This window comes from Ictalurus punctatus, chromosome 10 (assembly GCF_001660625.3).
Source record: "Ictalurus punctatus breed USDA103 chromosome 10, Coco_2.0, whole genome shotgun sequence".
Taxonomy (NCBI): Eukaryota; Metazoa; Chordata; class Actinopteri; order Siluriformes; family Ictaluridae; genus Ictalurus; species Ictalurus punctatus.
Genome location: NC_030425.2, coordinates 8,572,787 through 8,592,240, shown reverse-complemented (window position 1 = coordinate 8,592,240; position 19,454 = coordinate 8,572,787). Strand labels below are relative to the sequence as shown.

At 38.5% G+C, this 19,454-nt stretch overlaps 2 protein-coding genes across 2 annotated transcripts in view; one reads left to right on the top strand and one right to left on the bottom strand.

The window, feature by feature from the left end:
* Nucleotides 1-2,485: 2,485 nt before the first annotated feature.
* diras1a (DIRAS family, GTP-binding RAS-like 1a) lies at nt 2,486-10,171 on the bottom strand. The gene is made up of 2 exons (XM_017477386.3): nt 9,913-10,171; nt 2,486-4,327 (listed from the first exon to the last, which is right to left on the bottom strand). The coding sequence occupies exon 2, from the start codon at nt 4,269-4,271 to the stop codon at nt 3,684-3,686; it is 588 nt and encodes a 195-aa protein (XP_017332875.1). The 5' UTR covers nt 4,272-4,327; nt 9,913-10,171; the 3' UTR covers nt 2,486-3,683.
* A 6,847-nt stretch (nt 10,172-17,018) lies between these two features.
* The window catches only part of apc2 (APC regulator of WNT signaling pathway 2), a 30,078-nt gene continuing 27,642 nt past the window's right edge, over nt 17,019-19,454 (top strand). Inside the window, exon 1 of the mRNA XM_017477397.3 lies at nt 17,019-17,107. The gene's annotated coding sequence lies outside the window, so the exon portion shown is untranslated. The remainder of the gene's footprint in view (nt 17,108-19,454) is intronic.

Genomic DNA, 19,454 nt, shown 5'->3' with positions numbered 1-19,454 from the left:
CATGTGAAGGGCATGAATAGACTTGAAAAGGCATGTGAAAAAAACAGAGCACATGATCGTGGCAACTTTACACATGCAAGATTTATACTGATTAACGTTTATTCTTATTGCTGAGAATTCATGAAGCGATAGTGCCACCTAGTGCTCATGAAGAGGTACACAGGCTATGTGGGCCTCGACGATTAACGTGTTGGTGATTAATATGTTAACGGTTGATTTTGTTTATTTATTTATTTTTCAATATTCATATTCTGAATATTCTGTCTCTACTCTTATTCAAATAAATGTCACATCCCTATTGCCAATTCCCTGGTTATAAATGAAAAGTGATTACATTACCTAAAATTACATTAGTTATTACAATAAATGACATTCATAGGTTGGTGTTTCTCTTAGACATTGTATTTGTTTATTTAAATGCACTGAACATTTAATGTACTTACAATTTCTGTGTTATTTCATGGAATTTCACATCCATGCATGTAATGACAATGTATTGTTGTTATTATTATTATTATTATTATTATTATTATTATTGTTGTTGTTGTTGTTGTTGTGGTGGTGGTAGTGGTGGTAGTGGTGGTCGTAGTGGAAGTGGTGGTGGTAGTATTGGTAGTGGTGGTGGTAGTGGGGGTGGTGGTGATAGTGGTGGTGGTAGTGGTGCTGTCTCACACCTCCAGGATCCTAGGTTTAATCCTGAGCTGTCTGTGTGGCATTTCGCATCTTCTACCCAGTGTTTGCATGAGTTTCCTTCAAGTTCTCCAGTTTCCTCCCAATGTCCAAAAAGATGCACATTGAGAATGCTAACTTGTACCTATGGTGTGAAAATGTGTGTACATGGTTCCCTGTGATGGACTGCCATCCCATGTGGGTTGAATTCTCTCACCTCAAACCTGAGAAAACTCTGCATCCAGCTTAACCCTGACCAGGATAAAGCTGTTTAGGTGAACGAATTATGATGATGATTATTATTAATAGTAGTAGTAGTAGTAGTAGTAGTAGTAGTAGTAGTAGTAGTAGTACTTTCCTGCTTTAAAAAAATTTAAGATCTTTAATATTTCATGCAAACATTATTTCTCCACTAGATGGCGACTAAAACTAAACTCGCTCATTTTTGAGGTAAAGAAAAAGGACAGTTTCCTGAACTGTTGTAGAAAATCCGTTTCAACTCATTTCTGCGTGGTTACAATGATAATAGGAATGTTCATGCAAATTCATATTGATATTACTGTCATTATTCTATGTAACAGAGCTGTTTTGGGGTGGAATGTACAATTAACAAGAGCACTACAACTGTGATTATCTGTTGCAAAAGTTATTTGGCACAAACGTTATAATTCAGGAGCTTTACTTTAAATTTAGAGTAAAATTGTTTCATTCATTCTGACTATTATGGTAGTCAATGTCAAACTGCAGGTGCACAACTGATTATATAAGGGTTTGACTGTTCAAACCCCCAGTAAGAATGTCAAAATATGACCTGAAATATGTCAGATGTGTAAACTGGGAAGTATTGCCGATTCACATCTCCTGAGTACTCTATTCAATCCTGAGTGCTAGTTTCTGTCTGTGCAGAGTTTCTTTGCATGTTCTCCACATGTCCGCAAGGGTTTCCTCTTGGTTCTCTAGTTTCCTTTAAAAAAAAATGGATGTATCCCAACCTTACATCCAGTGTTACCCAGGGATAGGCTATGGATTCACCATAACCCTGACCAGGATAAAGCAGTTACTGAAGATGAATGAATGAATGATTCAGTAACAAAGGAAGGGAGTATCATTTTGATTTGTTATTAGAGTGGCGAATTTATTTAGGTTAGAGCCATGTAGCTCAGGCTCTCACTTGCATTTATTCATCTGGCAGATGCTTTTAATCAAAGCAATGCTTGAGGAAATGTTGAATCCAAACATAACTCCGAGGCCCAGCAGTGTCTGTATGGCAGGTCTGGGGTCTGAACTCACAACCATGTGGTCATCAGCACAGAACCTTTTCCTAAGAGCTTCCTCTGCCTCCTACGTTATGACCCTGCAAACAGTCTTGAAACAAACTCTTTAAGGTCTGCAGTGTTTGGTGTTTGTTTTGCACTTGGAGCACTTGGAGAATGTTTCTTAAAAACACTTCAGTGTATATATATATATATATATATATATATATATATATATATATATATATATATATATATATATATATATATATATAATTTTATTTTTTTTAAATAAAAAAAATTTAAAAACACATAAAATGCCAACCAGGTTTAATGCATTTTCATTTAGCATATCATGAAACATAACGACATCAAAAAGGTGATGCAAATAGTTACAGCTGATCCTAATATATCTCTTATTGCCTTTCTAAATTGATGCAAAGTTATTAAGTTACTCATACTCACATGACAAGCTTTTTTTTTTTTTAACCTATTGTGATATTAATAATATGTACATCACAGTTTATGTTGCATTTGTCATTTCAAAACCACAGAACAAGACAAATAGTCCGATATTTATTTTACACCATATGTTTGTGCTTCTTTATTTTTTATTTCTGGTCCTTCACATAATATTATTAGATAAACACTGTACCTGCTTTAAAATTGTAAACGCAGAGTGTCTGACAAAATGCTTCTTGTAAAGGTTCATTTTTAATGTTTTGAATGTGCTCAAGATTCTAAAAGTGCTTTTATATAATGTATTGCTAAAGCAATGGCATTAAATAGTCAGAGGATATATACACACTAAATAAAGAAAAGAAAACGTTAACTATACAAGGGTATTCAATACAAATGAGATTAATACACATTTAGATTTCACGCACAGGTTAAATGTTTCAGTTAGATTAATGATTAATGCATATTTCAGGTTTTCGCGTGCCACCAATGTTGGGAAAGAATGCTTTCGATATTTAAATCTGCTTTGCTGTGCATTGTTTCAGTAAAGCTCTGTATCTGATGACAACTCTATTATCACAATGAACGTAGTTTTACATGATCAAATGTGCATCACTCACTATTCATGTTTTCTTGTTCGAACCTGTTTGTACTATTACAAACCCAACAAAGAAAAGTCTGTGAACCCAAATCTTTTAATGTCTAACATGCTTTTGTGCTGTTGTAATGTCTAATTTGGAAGAGCTGGATAATGCGGTCACCTTGTTGCGCTTGTGATCTCATTCGCCCATTGAGAACATGATAAAGTGCATAACCGGTTCAAGACATTTTTTTCTATTTGAGTTTTGAACGAAATCCTTTACAAGACACAAAGCCCTATAAATGCTCATGATAATGATTAGGGGTTTTTGTTGTTGTTGTTGTTGTTGTTGTTGTTGTTGTTACAGCCTGAAAACAAACCTGGTTGAGGAAAGCAGTGCATGAGCAGGTGGAGAGGGAAGAAGGACAAGTTAATACTGAAGATGTCCAAGTCAACTCAATAAGATGGTTAGAGGGATTGGGTGAAGTCAACTTTAAGACTTCCCTTGATTCTAGTGATCATTACAGGAGCCAAATAAATCACCGAAGAGAACAAATGAAAAGAGAAAAGAGTCTGGTTGGTCAACCGTGCACCGAAGAATACCTGATTCAGATCTAAAGAAATGGAACTAATGTGATGAGTGACTTTTGTACATTTTCATCCAGTCAAGTCATTGCTGACTGTAGACTCTGCTCCTTCGTTCTCCACCACTCGAACCATCTCTACATGATGCTGCACTTGGCCTTCAGCTTATCGGCCCTGCGTTGCTTGCTGGAACGCATGTTGAGGCTCATGTCGCGCTTCTTGTCCAGGTTGAGCAGCTCCTGGAAGAGCTCAGTGACATTGTGGTTGGTCTTGGCCGACGTCTCCATGAAGGCACACTTCCAGCTGTTGGCCTGCGCTTCGCCTTCCTTGGTCTCAACTTCACGTTGGCTCTCGTCACTCTTGTTGCCCACCAGCATGATTGGTATGCCCTCCACATTGCCCTTGATGGCCAGCACCTGCTGGTAGATGGGTTTGAGCTCCTCCAGCGACTGGCGGCTGGTAATGGAGTACACCAGGATGAATGCATGACCCTTGGAGATGGACAGGCGCTGCATTGCTGGGAACTGGTGGCTGCCTGTCGTGTCGGTGATCTCAAGCGTGCACACACTTTTGTCACAGCTGATCACCTGCCGGTATGTATCCTCCACCGTGGGGATGTACGTGTCCCTGAACGTGCCCTTCACAAAACGAAGGACCAGGGAGCTCTTGCCAACACCTCCAGCCCCGAACACCACCACACGGTAGTCATTGCTTTGCTCTGGCATGCTGGTATGGTCCTCTCAGGGCGTAGTCAGTGCTAACTCGATGTATTCCCTGAGATCTGGAAAAATACAAATTGGGAAAAAAAGCATGTTTGATAACTATCATTTTGCCATGATCATGTGAAGCACATTATTAATATTTGATGCATATTTTGTTGCGTGCACACAACCACACTTGGCCACAAATCCCTAGTGTTGAAAGTCTCACAATGTCTAGCTGAACTTCAATGAACAACATAGGTGTGCCTTCATCCTTTGAACTCATTTTAAGAAGAATTTTGCTGTATATAAACAATGAGTGATGAAGCAAAACTCAATAGGTATGTAGAACCAACATATACTATATACCCCTATGCACAAAGTGAGGTCCATGAAGACATTTTGCCAAGATTGGAGTGTAAGAACTCGAGTGTCCTGCACAGAGCCCCGACCTCATCCCCACTGAAAACCTTTGGGATGAACTGGAATGCCTACTGAACCCCAGACCTCCTCACCCAACAACAGTGCCTAACCTCACTAAGGCTCCTGTGGCTGAATGAACACAAATCCCCATAGCCACACTCCAAAATCTAGTGGAAAGCCTTCCCAGAAGAGTGGAGGTCATTATAACAGCAACGGGAGGGAATAAATCTGGAATGGGATGTTCAACAAGCACATATGAGCGTGATTGGTCAGGTGTCCATATACTTTTGGCCATATAATGTATCTAACATTATGTCCGTGCTCTTAAACAAACTCAGTAGACATAGGATTATGATTGTGCTGTGCAAGCATAGGCAAGACATTATTTAACTGTATGAGAAGGGTGAGTCAGTATACTTGAATAGAAATGCCGCTGTCAGCTGTTTTGTGTCAAATCGGTTTGAAGGCAAAATCATTTTTAATTGGACTGTGTTTCGCCCAGCTGAATAGAACAAGACATCTAAATGTTTCACTATTATACCATACCACTGTTGAATTCTCAATTTTGTTTGGACAAGTGTTGATTAATTTCCTATAACTGCAAGACTCTGACAATAATCCCAGCTGTAATTCATGAAACTGATTGCTCTTAAATGGCAAAGAAAATTATATAATCATTGACACGGGGAAGCTTTCTGTAAGGCGACATTTATTTATTCAACATTCATGAAAGGATTCTCCGGCATCGCCACGTTGTAACGGTAAGTTTTCCGCAATGAACATTGTGCTTTCTCGTTCCTTGGTAACATGACACGCTGCAATTTTTGTTGTTGTTGTTGTTGGTGTTGTTGTTTTCTTTTAAAGAGACTGCAATGGACTGGCTTCTCATCTAAGGTGTATTCCTGCAAATTGCGATCTTTACTCAATTCATGTGGTATAAAAGGCATAAAACACTGACATGAAGCATCGATGACTGTTTTCGTATAGCTATTTTCCTATAACAGCAATCCACACTGTATTGTATTAGTTACATAAAAAAATTACAACTTGTCATTCAAGTGTGACACAAGATAACCTGACTATATCTAAACTAGCTCAAAGTTTTTGAATAGGTACAGAGCATTTTAGAATAATACGCCTTAATTGAATAATTCCTACGGCCTTGGCTTATTGCACCGTACATTTTACATTGACTGTTTAGCCTCTGCTTGTGATTGAATGTGCAAATAGACAGTGCGTTCTCTGCTACCATCAGCACCAAGGTCAGTATATATTAATGACTCACTCGTCACACTCTGGATCAGATGTAGCCATTGGTCTCCTGTGTATAACAAGATCAAACTGGCTATTTCCAGCACTTCGAATACATTTCTCTTCAGCGTACGATCTTATCCTATCTCCCTCACTTCATGAGCTCCATGTGCATTATGGTTACTTTGCTCATGCATCTGATTTTCATAAACAGTGCGATTAACTGCGCAAGTCCCTCCGCTCTAAAGACCTGACAGTGCAAAGTAGGTCACATGTTCACTTCAGCCAAGATAAGTGTGGAATTAGAATAATTAGGACTGGGACAGAGTCAATGCTAATAAATTCAATTAAAACCTATTAGGCTGCTGAGATAACAAACAAAAATACAAAGATACACAATTCTGAAATCTCATGATTTTGCTAATTCAAATCATACTTCAAATCTACAGTATAATGCTGAATTTGAGGAAATTATGATACATTTGAACAACTGCTTATGTGTAGCCAAATCAACGGATTACATATAATAATGTGTCTTTATCGGTCACATATACATTAGACCACAGTGAAATTATTTTCTTCACATACCCCAGCACAGGGTCAGCCATGATACAGCGCCCCTGGAGAAGAGAGGGTTAAGGGCCTTACTCAGGTGTCCAACAGTGGCAGCTTAGCAGTGCTGAAGCTTGAAACCCTGGACTTTCCGATCAGTAACCCAAAGCCTTAACCGCCAAGCCACCACTACCCCCTAATCCAGGGGTTCCCAAACTTTTCCAAGGCAAGGCCCCCCAAGCGGCATTAACATTTGACCGAGGCCCCCCTTTTACAAGATGTCTTTAAAACACATTAAAAATACAGACTTCTGAATATATCCCCCTTTTTTTTAAATTAATAATTACATCTTACATCTTTACATTACATTAGGAATTGATTGTGTGTGTGTGGTTGTCTGAGAGTGAGAATTTATTTTTCACACCAAATTGTTGAGGCCCCCCGGGTGCCCCCAAGGGAGGCCCCCACTTTGAAAACCACTGCCATAATCTATTGCATATGACTTCTATGTGTACTGTATGAATTCTCATATTTTTTCATTAAATTCTATTACTCAGCATTTGGTAGGCCTAATATTTCATTTAAACTCAGACCTCAAGATGGTAAATAGATGCTCATAATTGGTACATGTGTCAAAAACACTGCAAGCGACATGATCTTTGGGGAATCGCTATTCATGTCCCAGTCGTCCCATGCGTCCATGCTCAGGGACCCTTGAAAAAATAGGAGGGGAAGAATGACATAATTGTGTTTTTTCCCATCACTAAGCAACATATCAACAGAGAGTAGAGGCTTTTTTTGTTATCTCATGATTAAGCCTGTTAGTGTTGCAGCTTGAGGTGGCAACTCAAAAAGACGCCAAAGTTGCATGCAATTAACCAGTTATATAAAATATGAACAGGTATGGAAAGAGGTCGAAGGGAAGCAGGGAGACTAGAACAGCATTAGAAACAATTGGGCCATGGCTATGAATTCCCACTCGGGAGAATAAGAATATACAGTACATATGTATAAAGCATAGTGTTCTTTGCTGCTGTGAGCGCAGGCGAATACGTATCATATGAGAAGGGAGGGAAAGAGAAACGCTGCAGTGCAGAATCACCAGAGGAGACGGAAGAACAGGGTGGGCCTCTGGTGTCATATGGATGCCTGTAGCATCTCTGCTGCAGTACTTGACTAAAAACTTTTTTTTTTATTATCGTTTGGCAACTTTAACCCGAACACGTTACATACATAAACATTTGCCAGAGAGATTTCTTCTTTCTCTTTATATTCTTGATGAAATATACGTCTATCCTTAACAGTGAATAACGGCACCATGTGGACCACTGTGCCAACGAGTGCATTCAAGAATCAGCTATTCTTCCTTCGTCCGCATCCTTGTGACGTCTCAGGTGTGCTTCTTTTTTCGTAACTCTGGGAGTTCTCCGGTTACTGTGGAAACACACCCCAAGGGCAGGCGTGATATAGAAGAAAGGCCATGTGTGAGAGAGGATGTAAGCTGGTATACTGCAGCTTAGAGGATAATGAGTAAAAGAGTAAACTCCTCACATTAGTTATATGGGGGGAGGGAAAGGACGGGGACATACCATACTTCTTTCTTACTGCAGTTATCCCTGGTAGTTAGCCAACAAACGGTTGGTTTATGTCACAGGAGCTTTATATAAGCTTATATAAGTAGCCCATTTCAGCTACTATATATCATGGTCATGATTCATCCCAAATTACCGATCCTTATAAAATTCTCTCCTCCGCTGAGAGACTTGCAATCATTTCAGAAACGGCAAAAATAGCACTGCGTTACATCCTAACCAGGATTAAACCATAATGCCAGGCAATTTTCTATGATAATCAGCTCAGTGTCACGTCCTAAAACATGCAATCAAAGAAAGCCACTCAGTTCAATACACCTCGTTCGGAGCCTGTCATCTCACTTTACGTTAATAAGCCCAAGAAAGTATATACTGATGATACGTAACAAAATAAATCCTCAGTAGATTCTAATTCAGCTGTAGCAGCATGCATATGGCATACCACTAGTCCTACAAGATGGTCCTGCTGTGCTTCCAAAACAAACCTCCGTTTCATAATCCTTACCAGCAGCCCCACGACCATTCCTCTAATCAGCACTTAATAATTGATGCTAAACCGTCTGAATGAAAATCAGTCAATGTCACCTACAAAATATGCACAGACGATCGCATTTCATTCCGCAAAAACCAATCGTGTTTATTTTTAACAGCACATGCCTAGCCAATGAGCAGCTGGACATGCAGAAAAGCAATGCACAAGCAGCAAATCTCTTCAAAGCTCTCTTTAATTCATTCATTCATTCATTCATTCATTCATTCATTTTTTAAACTACTCCATTTTATTGTCTAGTTTTTGATCATTTCCGACTCGATCCTAAATAAAATAGCAGAGGTTTAGCCTATAAACCATGTAAATGATTTGCATGTTAGGTTGTGTTTATGTTATCGATTTTGAGTTTGAGTTTGAGTGAACACACACACACACACACACACACACACAAATCCTAAACATGTTTTAACACCACGACCCCAACCTTCATTCATACTCCTTCCCAGTTGTAATGCCACAACAGCCAATTTGGTGTTATCCCTAACCAGAGCTAATCATAACATGTGATTCAGCCCTCCAGCAAATGAATTTTATTACATTCAGTGGGCATGATGTTCCTGCTGATATTTCTCAGTTGCTAATGTGGGTGTTTCTGTGGGGGTGGGTTTTTTTTCTTTCTTTCTTTCTTTCTTTCTTTCTTTCTTTTTTTTTTTTTTTTTTTTTGATGAATCACAGCTTCCAGGAAACACAATAAAAGCCAGCCATATCGCATCACGGGGTTCACCAGGACATTTTTAGACTATGTGCTGAACTGTATATCGCAACGGCAATACGTAGAAGAGGATTTTCTTTATTTATTTATTTATTTATTTACTGTCCGTATCGTGTTGCCTCTAATTTAATGCAACACACGGACTACACTGACGATGCTCGTAAAAACGCGGATGATTGATGATTCACTTCTCATTCGATATCATGGGCAGCTTCAAGAAGGCATTAAATAATGCAGATTATAAACAAGATCCTGTCAATTTAAAAAAAAAAAAAAAAAACATATAAATATAGCCTATATAAATATATACGCTGTGTTAGCGCACGGCTTAATTATTGCACCAGGGATACTGTCGTGTTTAGATGCAGGGCCGGTATAGAAATCGATCAATAAGGCCATGTCGGCTTGAATGATTAACAAACATCACCTCTCGCATGCCTGCACCGTGCAGTTCTTTTGTTAAGCTACGTGACCGTCGCGCTCCATCACACCAAATAAGGCTCAAGGCTCAAGGGCGCGCAGAAGATGCTCGCGACCGACCGCGCGAATGCGCATCCTGTTACAAATATACAATCCTCCTCTTACCTCAACGCTGTTCTGCAGTGTCCCGAAGACGTCAGCAGGAGATTATAGGAAGAAGCAGGAAAACAAACACGCGACGGATGTCTTAGATTCTACGCCATGCCAATCACGTAGCATTTTGCCTTCTGGTTTGCATGGCGTTAAACGGAGAGATGCCGTGGAGAGCGAAGGTTGCCGTTATTGCTGTTGGAAGGCGCGCGCGCGGCTACGCTCCAGTGTCGCTGTGACGCACGCGGACACCCCCGCTTCCTACGCGCGCAGTGTGACGGTGCGGCTCGCTCGCGCAGCTCAGCACTGCCGCTATCAGGACTAGGAGTGATGCAAACACACACACACACACACACACACACACACGCATACACACCTTTGTTTCATTCATTTTATTCGTTTTATTTTATCCTAAGAAGATGAGGGCGTGGATGCATACGGTCCATGAAAACAACAGCAACGTCAGCTCCATAATAAGGTTGATCTGTAGGTTTACAATGATGCATAGACACACAACACAGCAGTCAGCCTTTAAGGTCTGCAGTGGTCGAGCGAGCCAAATGTTGTTGGTTTTATTTATTTATTTTTATTTTTTTTATTTTTGGGGGGGCGGGGGGGGGGGGGGGTGTTCAACCCTGAACAGCCGTGATGTTAAGACTATTACATAACATCACATACAAAATATAATAGAATTTCATCTTCTTCGTCTTCTTCTTCTTCTTAGTCTTCTTCTTATTATTATTATTATTAGGATTGGCACCCTGTCCAGGATTTACCCTGCCTTGTGCCTCATGCTTCATGGGATAGGCTCCAGGTTACCCTGAAGGATAAGCAGTATAGAACATGGATTGATGGATGGATGGATTGATGGATTGATGGGTGGATTATTGTTATTAGGGGCGCACGGTGGCTTAGTGGTTAGCATGTTCATCTCACACCTCCAGGGTTGGGGATTTGATTCCTGCCACTGCCCTATGTGTGCAGAGCTTGCATGTTCTCCCTGTGCTGTAGGGGTTTCCTCTGGGTATTCTGGTTTCCTCCCCCAACATAATTGGCATGATTGTGCCCTGTGATGGATTGGCACCCTGTCCAGGGTGTCCCCTGCCTTGTGCCACATGCCTCCTGAAATAGGCTACAGGTTCCCTGTGACCCTGAAGGATAAGCAGTATGGATTATTATTATTATTATTATTATTATTATTATTATTATTATTATTATTATTATTATTATCACTACTATGACTACAGTTATTATTAGTCTAATTTGTTAATTATTTTTCATTGCCATGTTTGCAGTCTTTTCAGTAGGCCTACTGTTTTGTATAGACTCAGATACAGCTTATATGCACAATGCTACCCTGAATTAGAGCTCAGTCTGAATCAATGACTCAGTGATGAATGTGTTTTTCCTCTGAACGTTGCTGGGAGTCTATTTTAATGTCACCTATTTACTAAGTTCTAGGGTACATTCAGACTAGAGCTAATCTAGGACAGTTTTTGATTTTATCAAATCTTTCTTGCCATTAATAAAACCAAAAACCAAATATCACATAAATCATATTTATGTGATAAATTTGAAAACTTCCAGGTGTTGACTGTTTACACATGAAGGAAAATTGTTTATATCATGTTCTAAAGAAGCATACACGTGTATCAAGACTGTCTGCATTTTTAATGCCACGTTTGGGAATTTGAGACATGTTTTTGCTAGTTTGGTCATTTTCAATGATTTAATGATTTTATCTTTAATGGCACGTTTAAATTGCTGTTTGTCTGTAGCATGCTTATTTCTGACAAATTTAAAGTTTCTGTAGCACGAATTGTAGAAATCTTCTTCAAATTCACCATGAACATATTCTAATTATATTTGGATGAAGACAGTAGATATTAAGCTCGGCCTATGACTACATATTAAGATTGGCCTATGAACTGTTCTTTAATTCATTTCCTACAGCAATAACAACAGTAACGAGGTTGAGAATATCTACAATTGTTTCCACGTTTATAAACCATCCTTTCTAAAATCTTCTTATGTCACATGAATTAAGTCTATCAAGCAAGGGATTATTAACATTAGTTTTGATTTTCACTTATCAGGTCAAAAGATAAATGCTGCTAAGTTATACTGTCCCAGTTTACCTGATGTCCCAATATAGGTCAATTCACTATATAATTGTGAGTTAACCCACCAGTCAGAAACCAAGCAGAAACGGAAATTTAATTTAATGTTATTCTATTTTCTATTTAAAGCAAGTGTTGTGAAAGAACTTCCGGTTCGTTCCGCTCAAACTGCTGTAATGTTTGCATTGACTATACTTTATCACTACTGATTCTGATGGTATTAATGTATAATCATTACTGTTGCACATCTACTTCATGAACTACTGTTGCTGCAGTTGCTGCTGCCGCTGGTTTCAGTCATATTACAACATCATATTGCAACATTTGCACACACACTCTTCTAAACTTCTATATTTGCACCCTCCGACTCAGTATTAATGCATGTTTCTTTCACGTGTTGTCTTGTGCTGCACTTTATTGTTTAGTTTATTGTTTATTACTGATTGCCGAGTTGCACCAGACTATAACACAATCTTGAATCTTGATTAACATGGAACATTAGTTTTCATAGGAGACTCTTGTTCCTCTTGTCTCTGATCACATACAGAGATTCAGGCCGTGGCCAAAACCGTGGACTAGGCTACTAAATGGTATCTTTGACAAATTATATGGTTCCATTACTATAATGACACTATTTACCGCGATAATGTGTGGTTTTGGGTGTAATCTAACTTTAGCTCTAGTTATAGTCTTTTGTTTCCCAGAAAAGCTTGACTTTGTCTCCTCCTGGTGGTTGAGGCAAGTAACTTTAATAAAGATAGACTCCATTACATTCAAAGATCTGGACATCTATTTATCCACATTGCTTAGTTAACTAATCCATATGGTAAGCTAGTTCAACTTTAGCTGGTTGCAGTGGTGAGTTGGCATAATGGGTAGTGTTATGTTCATGTTCCAAGGGTTGTTGGTTCAATGCTGAACTGTGGTCAGTGTTGCATGGTTCCTCCTGGGGCTGTGAGGATTTCCTGCAACACACACAACTATTATCACCTCTCAGCAGCACGTCTCTTTCAGTAAAATGCTTTTGTCGCCAATGCGATGGCATAGACTGCAAATACATATAAATTACTTGACCTGTATACAATTTATGTGACTCTCCAAGTTTTATGCTTCTGCTCCTTCCCTTCAATTTGATGAGGCAAAAGATAAGATTACGTAAAGATGATAATTGCTTTAATAATCACCCAGTACATTTGCATGTGAATCCAAAGCTATTGAAGCTACAGCATATGCATTTCACTCCCTGGATTGTCCAATTAAACAAACGGCATTCCTTTTCTTAAAAAAAGCTTTTAAAAAGTTAATGGTACTTTCACTGACTATAAAATAAAACTCACTAAAAATAATTCTTGGTCACAATTGTACCTGGTGGGACAGTGAAATAGGTCAGTAAGAAATTATCAGTTGCTCAATAAGACTCATTAGAAAATTGCAAACATTATAGAAATATAATATTTTTAGAAATAATTATTATATTATACATTATAGAAAGAATATTTTTCCCCTAGCATGAACAATATTCGTTCAATGTTCTGAAGATGGAACAAGTCAAACTGCATTTGGAATAGGCAGTGATTTCTGTCATTGTAAAATAATGTTACAAAGCATGCATTTATTTTTTGATCTACAGTTAAATAAAAGTTAAACTGGAAAATTAAGTGGTAGGTTATAAAAATGCACCTATTTCTGGACATTGCTTGATTGAAATATTGAATAAAATAAAAATCGAATAGAATAAAAATCACAAACATGACACTTTTGAATAAAACTATTTTATATATTAAATTAGAGATTATATAATATAGTCTTGAATATCTCTGCAGCTCATCAAAAATATAAATGGAGCGTCCATCAACTGAAAGCACGCTGTGTCTGTTTTGATTTGATTCTCAGAAGCTGTACTAAATGATGAATAACCTAAAAATCACAAACATTACACTTTTATACATGCAATTTATTAGATCCTTAAAATAAAAAGACAGCTAAATAGTGAAAAAAAAACTTAATGATTGTTGGAATTACACGAATGAATGACAACAACCTGTTAATAGTCCATCACCTGAATCTTTCTAATTGGCATGGGCCCTCCAGTCAGTATTGTTCACGCAGAATTCATTCAATGTTTCCTCGATGAACTCAATAGTTAGTTGACCTGACAGGCGGATGGTGGCTTAGTGGTTAGCACGTTCACCTCCAGGGTTGGGGGTTTGATTCCCACCGTGGCCCTGTGTGTGCTCCCAGTCCAAAGACATGCATGGTAGGTGGATTGGCGTTTCCAATGTGTATGTGATTGTGCCCTTGATGGATTTGCACCCTGTCCAGGGTGTACCCTGCCTTGTGCCCGATGCTCCTTGGGATAGGCTCCAGGATTCCCTGTGACCCTGAGAAGGATAAGATGGATGGATAGTTGTGTGACCCTGAGAAGGATAAGATGGATGGATAGTTGTGTGACCCTGAGAAAGATAAGATGGATGGATAGTTGAACTGAGGCAGTAGTCACCTTAAGTGACTACAAGACTTGATCATGCTCACTTTATATTTTACATAATCTTGTAATTAGAAACTTGTTTAAATTAGTTTTATCATAAGTTTTGATGAGAAACGCAATATTTTTTATGTGAACCATTCGAACACACATTCCATTTTCATTGTACTGTGTTCAGCTACAGTATGTTGTTCCATGCTCTACCTGGTGGTTATTGTGTGAAGCACAACAAATCAATTAAAATGATTAGAGCTGCGCCTGCAGTATGCCAAGTGATCACACGTGACGAATCGCGTGATACCGCGTGAAAAAACTCGCATTCTTACAGGCCACATCTGTACATACCCATTACTGATTAATATACTTTTAGGATCGTATGCAGTGCCTTGTGAAAGCATTCAAACCAGTGGAAAGGTATCAACATTTTCTGTAGGCTATTAGAAGAACAACTCAGATTTTTTCTTTAACTAGTATTTGATTGTACACGCATATTGAAGGTGAAATGTTATTTTATTTTAGTAGACTACCAAAAACAATTCTTAAAAACATTTGTTCTATAAAAAAAAAAAAAAAAAAAAAAGTTGTTGCCCATATCTGACCCTTACATGAGTGGATAATCTCACTTGAATACTGTAGATTTGTACTTTCTAAGAACTGTTTTAATCATAAAGACCATCCTGTGTTCATTCAACGACCATTTATTTACCATAACCTCACACTGCACAGCCTTTCAACAAACAGTATGTAGTTGCAGAAGAATAATTATTTATAATCTCACTATCAGTTGTCACCCAGAAGGAATAAATTCTCTTTTAAATCTGGTTCCTCTCATGGTTTTTACCTGATGTCGCCTCAGTGAGATTTTCTTTGCCAGTGTCGCCTCTGGCTTGTTTATTATGGCTCTAAATCTGCATCGGGATTTCTGCAAAACTGCTTTGTGACAATGTCTATTATTATTACTTGTTTTTTTCATTTCTTTAATGCTCCACTTTTTCCTGGGTTATTACACTATCACACTTGAGTCAGTGACAGTTTTATGTAACACACTGCAGGCAATATGTGTAATATTTCAGACAATAGTGAATTTTGTGTGTGCATCCCCAACCCCCTCATTGACACCCATCCACATCCACATCTAGTAACAGAAAGGAGAAAATATGCATGAGAAGTAAAGAAGAGGGAAAAGAAAAAATGGAAAAGAGAAAAAATACATTGATAAAAATGGAAAGACAATGATAAATAAATAAACAATTTTATTTATTTATAAATAAACGAGTTTCCTCCAGGTACTCCAGTTTCCTCCCTTAGTCCAAAGATATGCATTGTAGGCTGATTGGCATTTCCAAATTTTCTGTAGTGTGTGAAAGGGTTTGTGATTGTGCCCTGTGATGGGTTGTCACCCCATCCAGGGTGTCCTCGCCTTGTGCGAGTTCCCTGGGATAGGCTCCAGGATCCCCTGTGACACTGTGTAGAATAAGCGGTATGGAAAATAGATGGATATTGGAAAATACAAATAATATTTAATTGAATTTAATTTTTATTATTCTGAAGCTTTCAAGTGCTAGAGATTCTGAGTGGGATTAAAGCCACTGGGCCACTGCAGGACATTTACCTTTTAGTTACTGAACCACTACAATGTTGTTTTGGCTTTGTAGTTCATATTTCATGTGCACCCAATCGCAATGTTTTTTTTTTTAAGGCATACTCTGTAATGGTTTTGCATGTAGGCCATTCATGATAGAAATAATGATATTTAGCATGACATGTGAGTTGCATTCGGATTTGAGCATCAGTGTAAGGGCTAGAACGGCATTTGTAGGCCCATGTCCATTTATGGTGTCAGGTTTTTTTGGTTGGGAATTACATTTTTCTGTAGTATGTGTGGTGAGCCTGTACTTTAGCTACAAGTTCATCTAAATCTATGGTATTTCTATTTTTTTTTTTTTATTTATTTTTACATGTATAGTGGGAGGAGGGGGGCACTTCAAAATGTGCAGTGCTGGGGATCCTCCAGGACAGGTTTGAGAACCCCTGCCCTGGGGTGACCACACTTGAAGTGCACACTGTGTTAATCTGGGCCTGATTTAATTTTTTTATTTTATTTTTTAATCTTTTAAAATTTATTTAATTTGTTATGCATTGTGCTGCTGCCGCATGATTGGCTGGTTAGATAACTGCACAAATGTGCAGGGGCAAAAGTGTTCCTAATAAAGTGGACGTCGAGTGTATATTTTTTAATGTATTGTAGAGAGCGAGACATAGAGAGTGAGAGAGATTGAGAAAGAGAGAGAAAAATATTGACACCAGAGTATTTATTGTATTTATAATTATGAAGTCTTTATTATTATTATTATTATTATTATTATTATTATTATTATTATTATTATTATTATTATTATTATTATAGTCTTCCATAATAATTGAATAATTATTAAGGCCATTGTATATTGTCCTAAACATGTTTCCACACATGAAAGAGAGAGAGAGAGAGAGAGCGAGAGAGAGAGAGAGCGAGCGAGCAGCATCGCGCGCACAGCAGCGTTCCTCTCACAAACCACGCTCGCGCCGAGTCCACACCCGACATCACTAAGTGCTCAAAAATGAGGTAAGATTCGCCTGATATGGTATTTTATTCGTATATTATTGCTGAACAGGGTGCTAAATACCAATGCTTGTGGTCAGAGAAAGGGTTTTGTCGAGCATGAATGGCCTGTTTTGTGTCGATGGAAAGGAGCGCGGTCCTGAGGAGAATATTTATGAGGATGGAAGCGCGTGAGGCTCTCGTGAGCTTTGTGCATTCCATGCTTTATCCACATTGAATATACACCAAACGTATATTAGCATAAAAAAAGCATCAAATAAATGAGCTGGACTGGTGTGTGTAGTGTAGCTACATTGCATGATTTAGTGAGCTAGGATATAAAAGCGAAAGCAAGGGATGCGTTGATATCTTTTTTTTTTCTTGACGACTGACGTCGCAAGGTCGACAGGGAAGTCAGGAAGCTTCTCTACCTGATCATTTCCATGCATAAGAAATGGGTCTGCCAAGGGTAAATGTAACATCTCGGAAATTATGATAAGCATTCTTTTTTAAAAATGGCTGAGCAGTAACCACTGGTACACTCATGGACTGTTGTTGATAGCCGTGTGGAGAAAATAAATAAATAAATAAATAAATATCCTCCCTCCATTGCCACCCCCACTATAGCGAGCTATCAGGAAACTAAAAGACAAAAGGATGAGGCAGAAAATGATTGCTTGTGATTAACAATTTAAACGGTTTTTTCCCCCTTTGGGAGACAATGTGGCCATAAAATCATCTCCAAATACCCTTTAAATTAGCCTGACCTAGAGAGAATCAATAAATTAGGTTGTGAAGAGAAGGGCTGGTTCTCTGGAGCAAGAAGGCATTTTGATAGTTTGTCAGAATGCATGTGAATTTTGGACCTGTTTCTGTAAATAGATAATTATATCTTAAGTACTTTATCACTGAATTACAGTCATCCGATGATTTTTCTATCATCCAATGGGAGGCCTATTTCTAGGAGCCATTGAAGATCTCAGGTGGGTCTTGTCTCAGAACATAAGGCTTGAGCACCATTGCTTTGAAGAATAATTTGACACCGTTGACGGACATTTTTGTTTGTTCTTGTTATAAAGCAGTTGATCGTGTTCATCTGTTTTGTTTTTAGCACCTGATTTTTCACCCTCGTTGATTCTTTGTGGTCTGCTTTGCTGACCGAATAATGATGGGCTGAGGGGTAAAATAGTGCCACAGACAATAAAATCTGTGCGTTGTTTTCCTCGAAAATCAGAATTGCATCAATAGCCGTTACAATAAGCCGGATAACACCCATCTTTGAAAAGATATAACCTGCCAGTGACTTGACTTTAGAATAGATTTATCATGCAGAACATCAGATTATGGGGAAATCAATAACCAGTTTTCACTTTTTTCTAAGTTTTTTTTTTTTTTTTTTTACTCATTAAGAATTTTATAAAAGGGATAAAAAGAACAACAGCAAAAGCAAAAAACAAAAACATAACTCATCGACATTGACAGTAAGACCAAGGCATTGTACAGTGAGAAGGTCACAATAGATGTCAGAATCAACCTAAAGCTGATATGAACATTTTACACATATTATACAATGCAGTGTACATATTTATTGGAATGGATATAGCCTCATAAATATAAATATTTCTCTTTTATTTGCTTTCATGGTCTTGTGATCAATGCTGTCATGGTCCCGTAATCCTCTCTCCAGGTGCAATATATTTAAAATATATACTGAATAATGGATGAAAGGCTATCGGTATCAGAGATAGAGACAGAAAAAGGAGAAGAAAAAAAAAGACAAGGGGCGTTCAATACACAGCATTCATGCTTCTGCATGTCAGTGCAAATGAAATTGTAAGCCAGAGCACAGAGGGCAGATCAGCATGCTCGAGTCAAACACACACTGTAGGTCTCGAAAAGGCTACAATCACGCATTCTCTTTTATGTAATGTCATGGGTGGTCAAATCAGTTTCGTAGCAACCCTGGACAAGTAGAATCGATTTTTTTTTGTTGTAGTTATCTGAGAGACAAGTAAATGATATGGCCAAAGATTTGTGGACACCTGACATCAGACCTAGATGTGGTTCTTCCTCAAACTGTTCCCTCAAAGTGTGGGAACGGGTCTGCGTATGTCGTAGCATTACACTTTGCCTTCACTGGAAATAAGGAGTCCAAACATATTCCAGCATGACAATGCTCCTGTGCACAAATCGAGGTCAAAAAACATGAATAATCATCACAGAACCCTGACCTCAACCCCACTGTACACTTTTTGGCATGATCTGGAACAACAACTGTGCCCCAGGCCTTCTCGCTTGACATCAGTGCCTGATTTCACTAATGCTCTTGTGGCTGAATGAGCACAAATCCCCACAGCCACGCTCCAAAATC

What these genes read in the sequence shown, in the direction of transcription:
- diras1a (XM_017477386.3), bottom strand. Translation starts at nt 4,271, where the DNA reads ATGCCAGAGCAAAGCAATGACTACCGTGTGGTGGTGTTCGGGGCTGGA.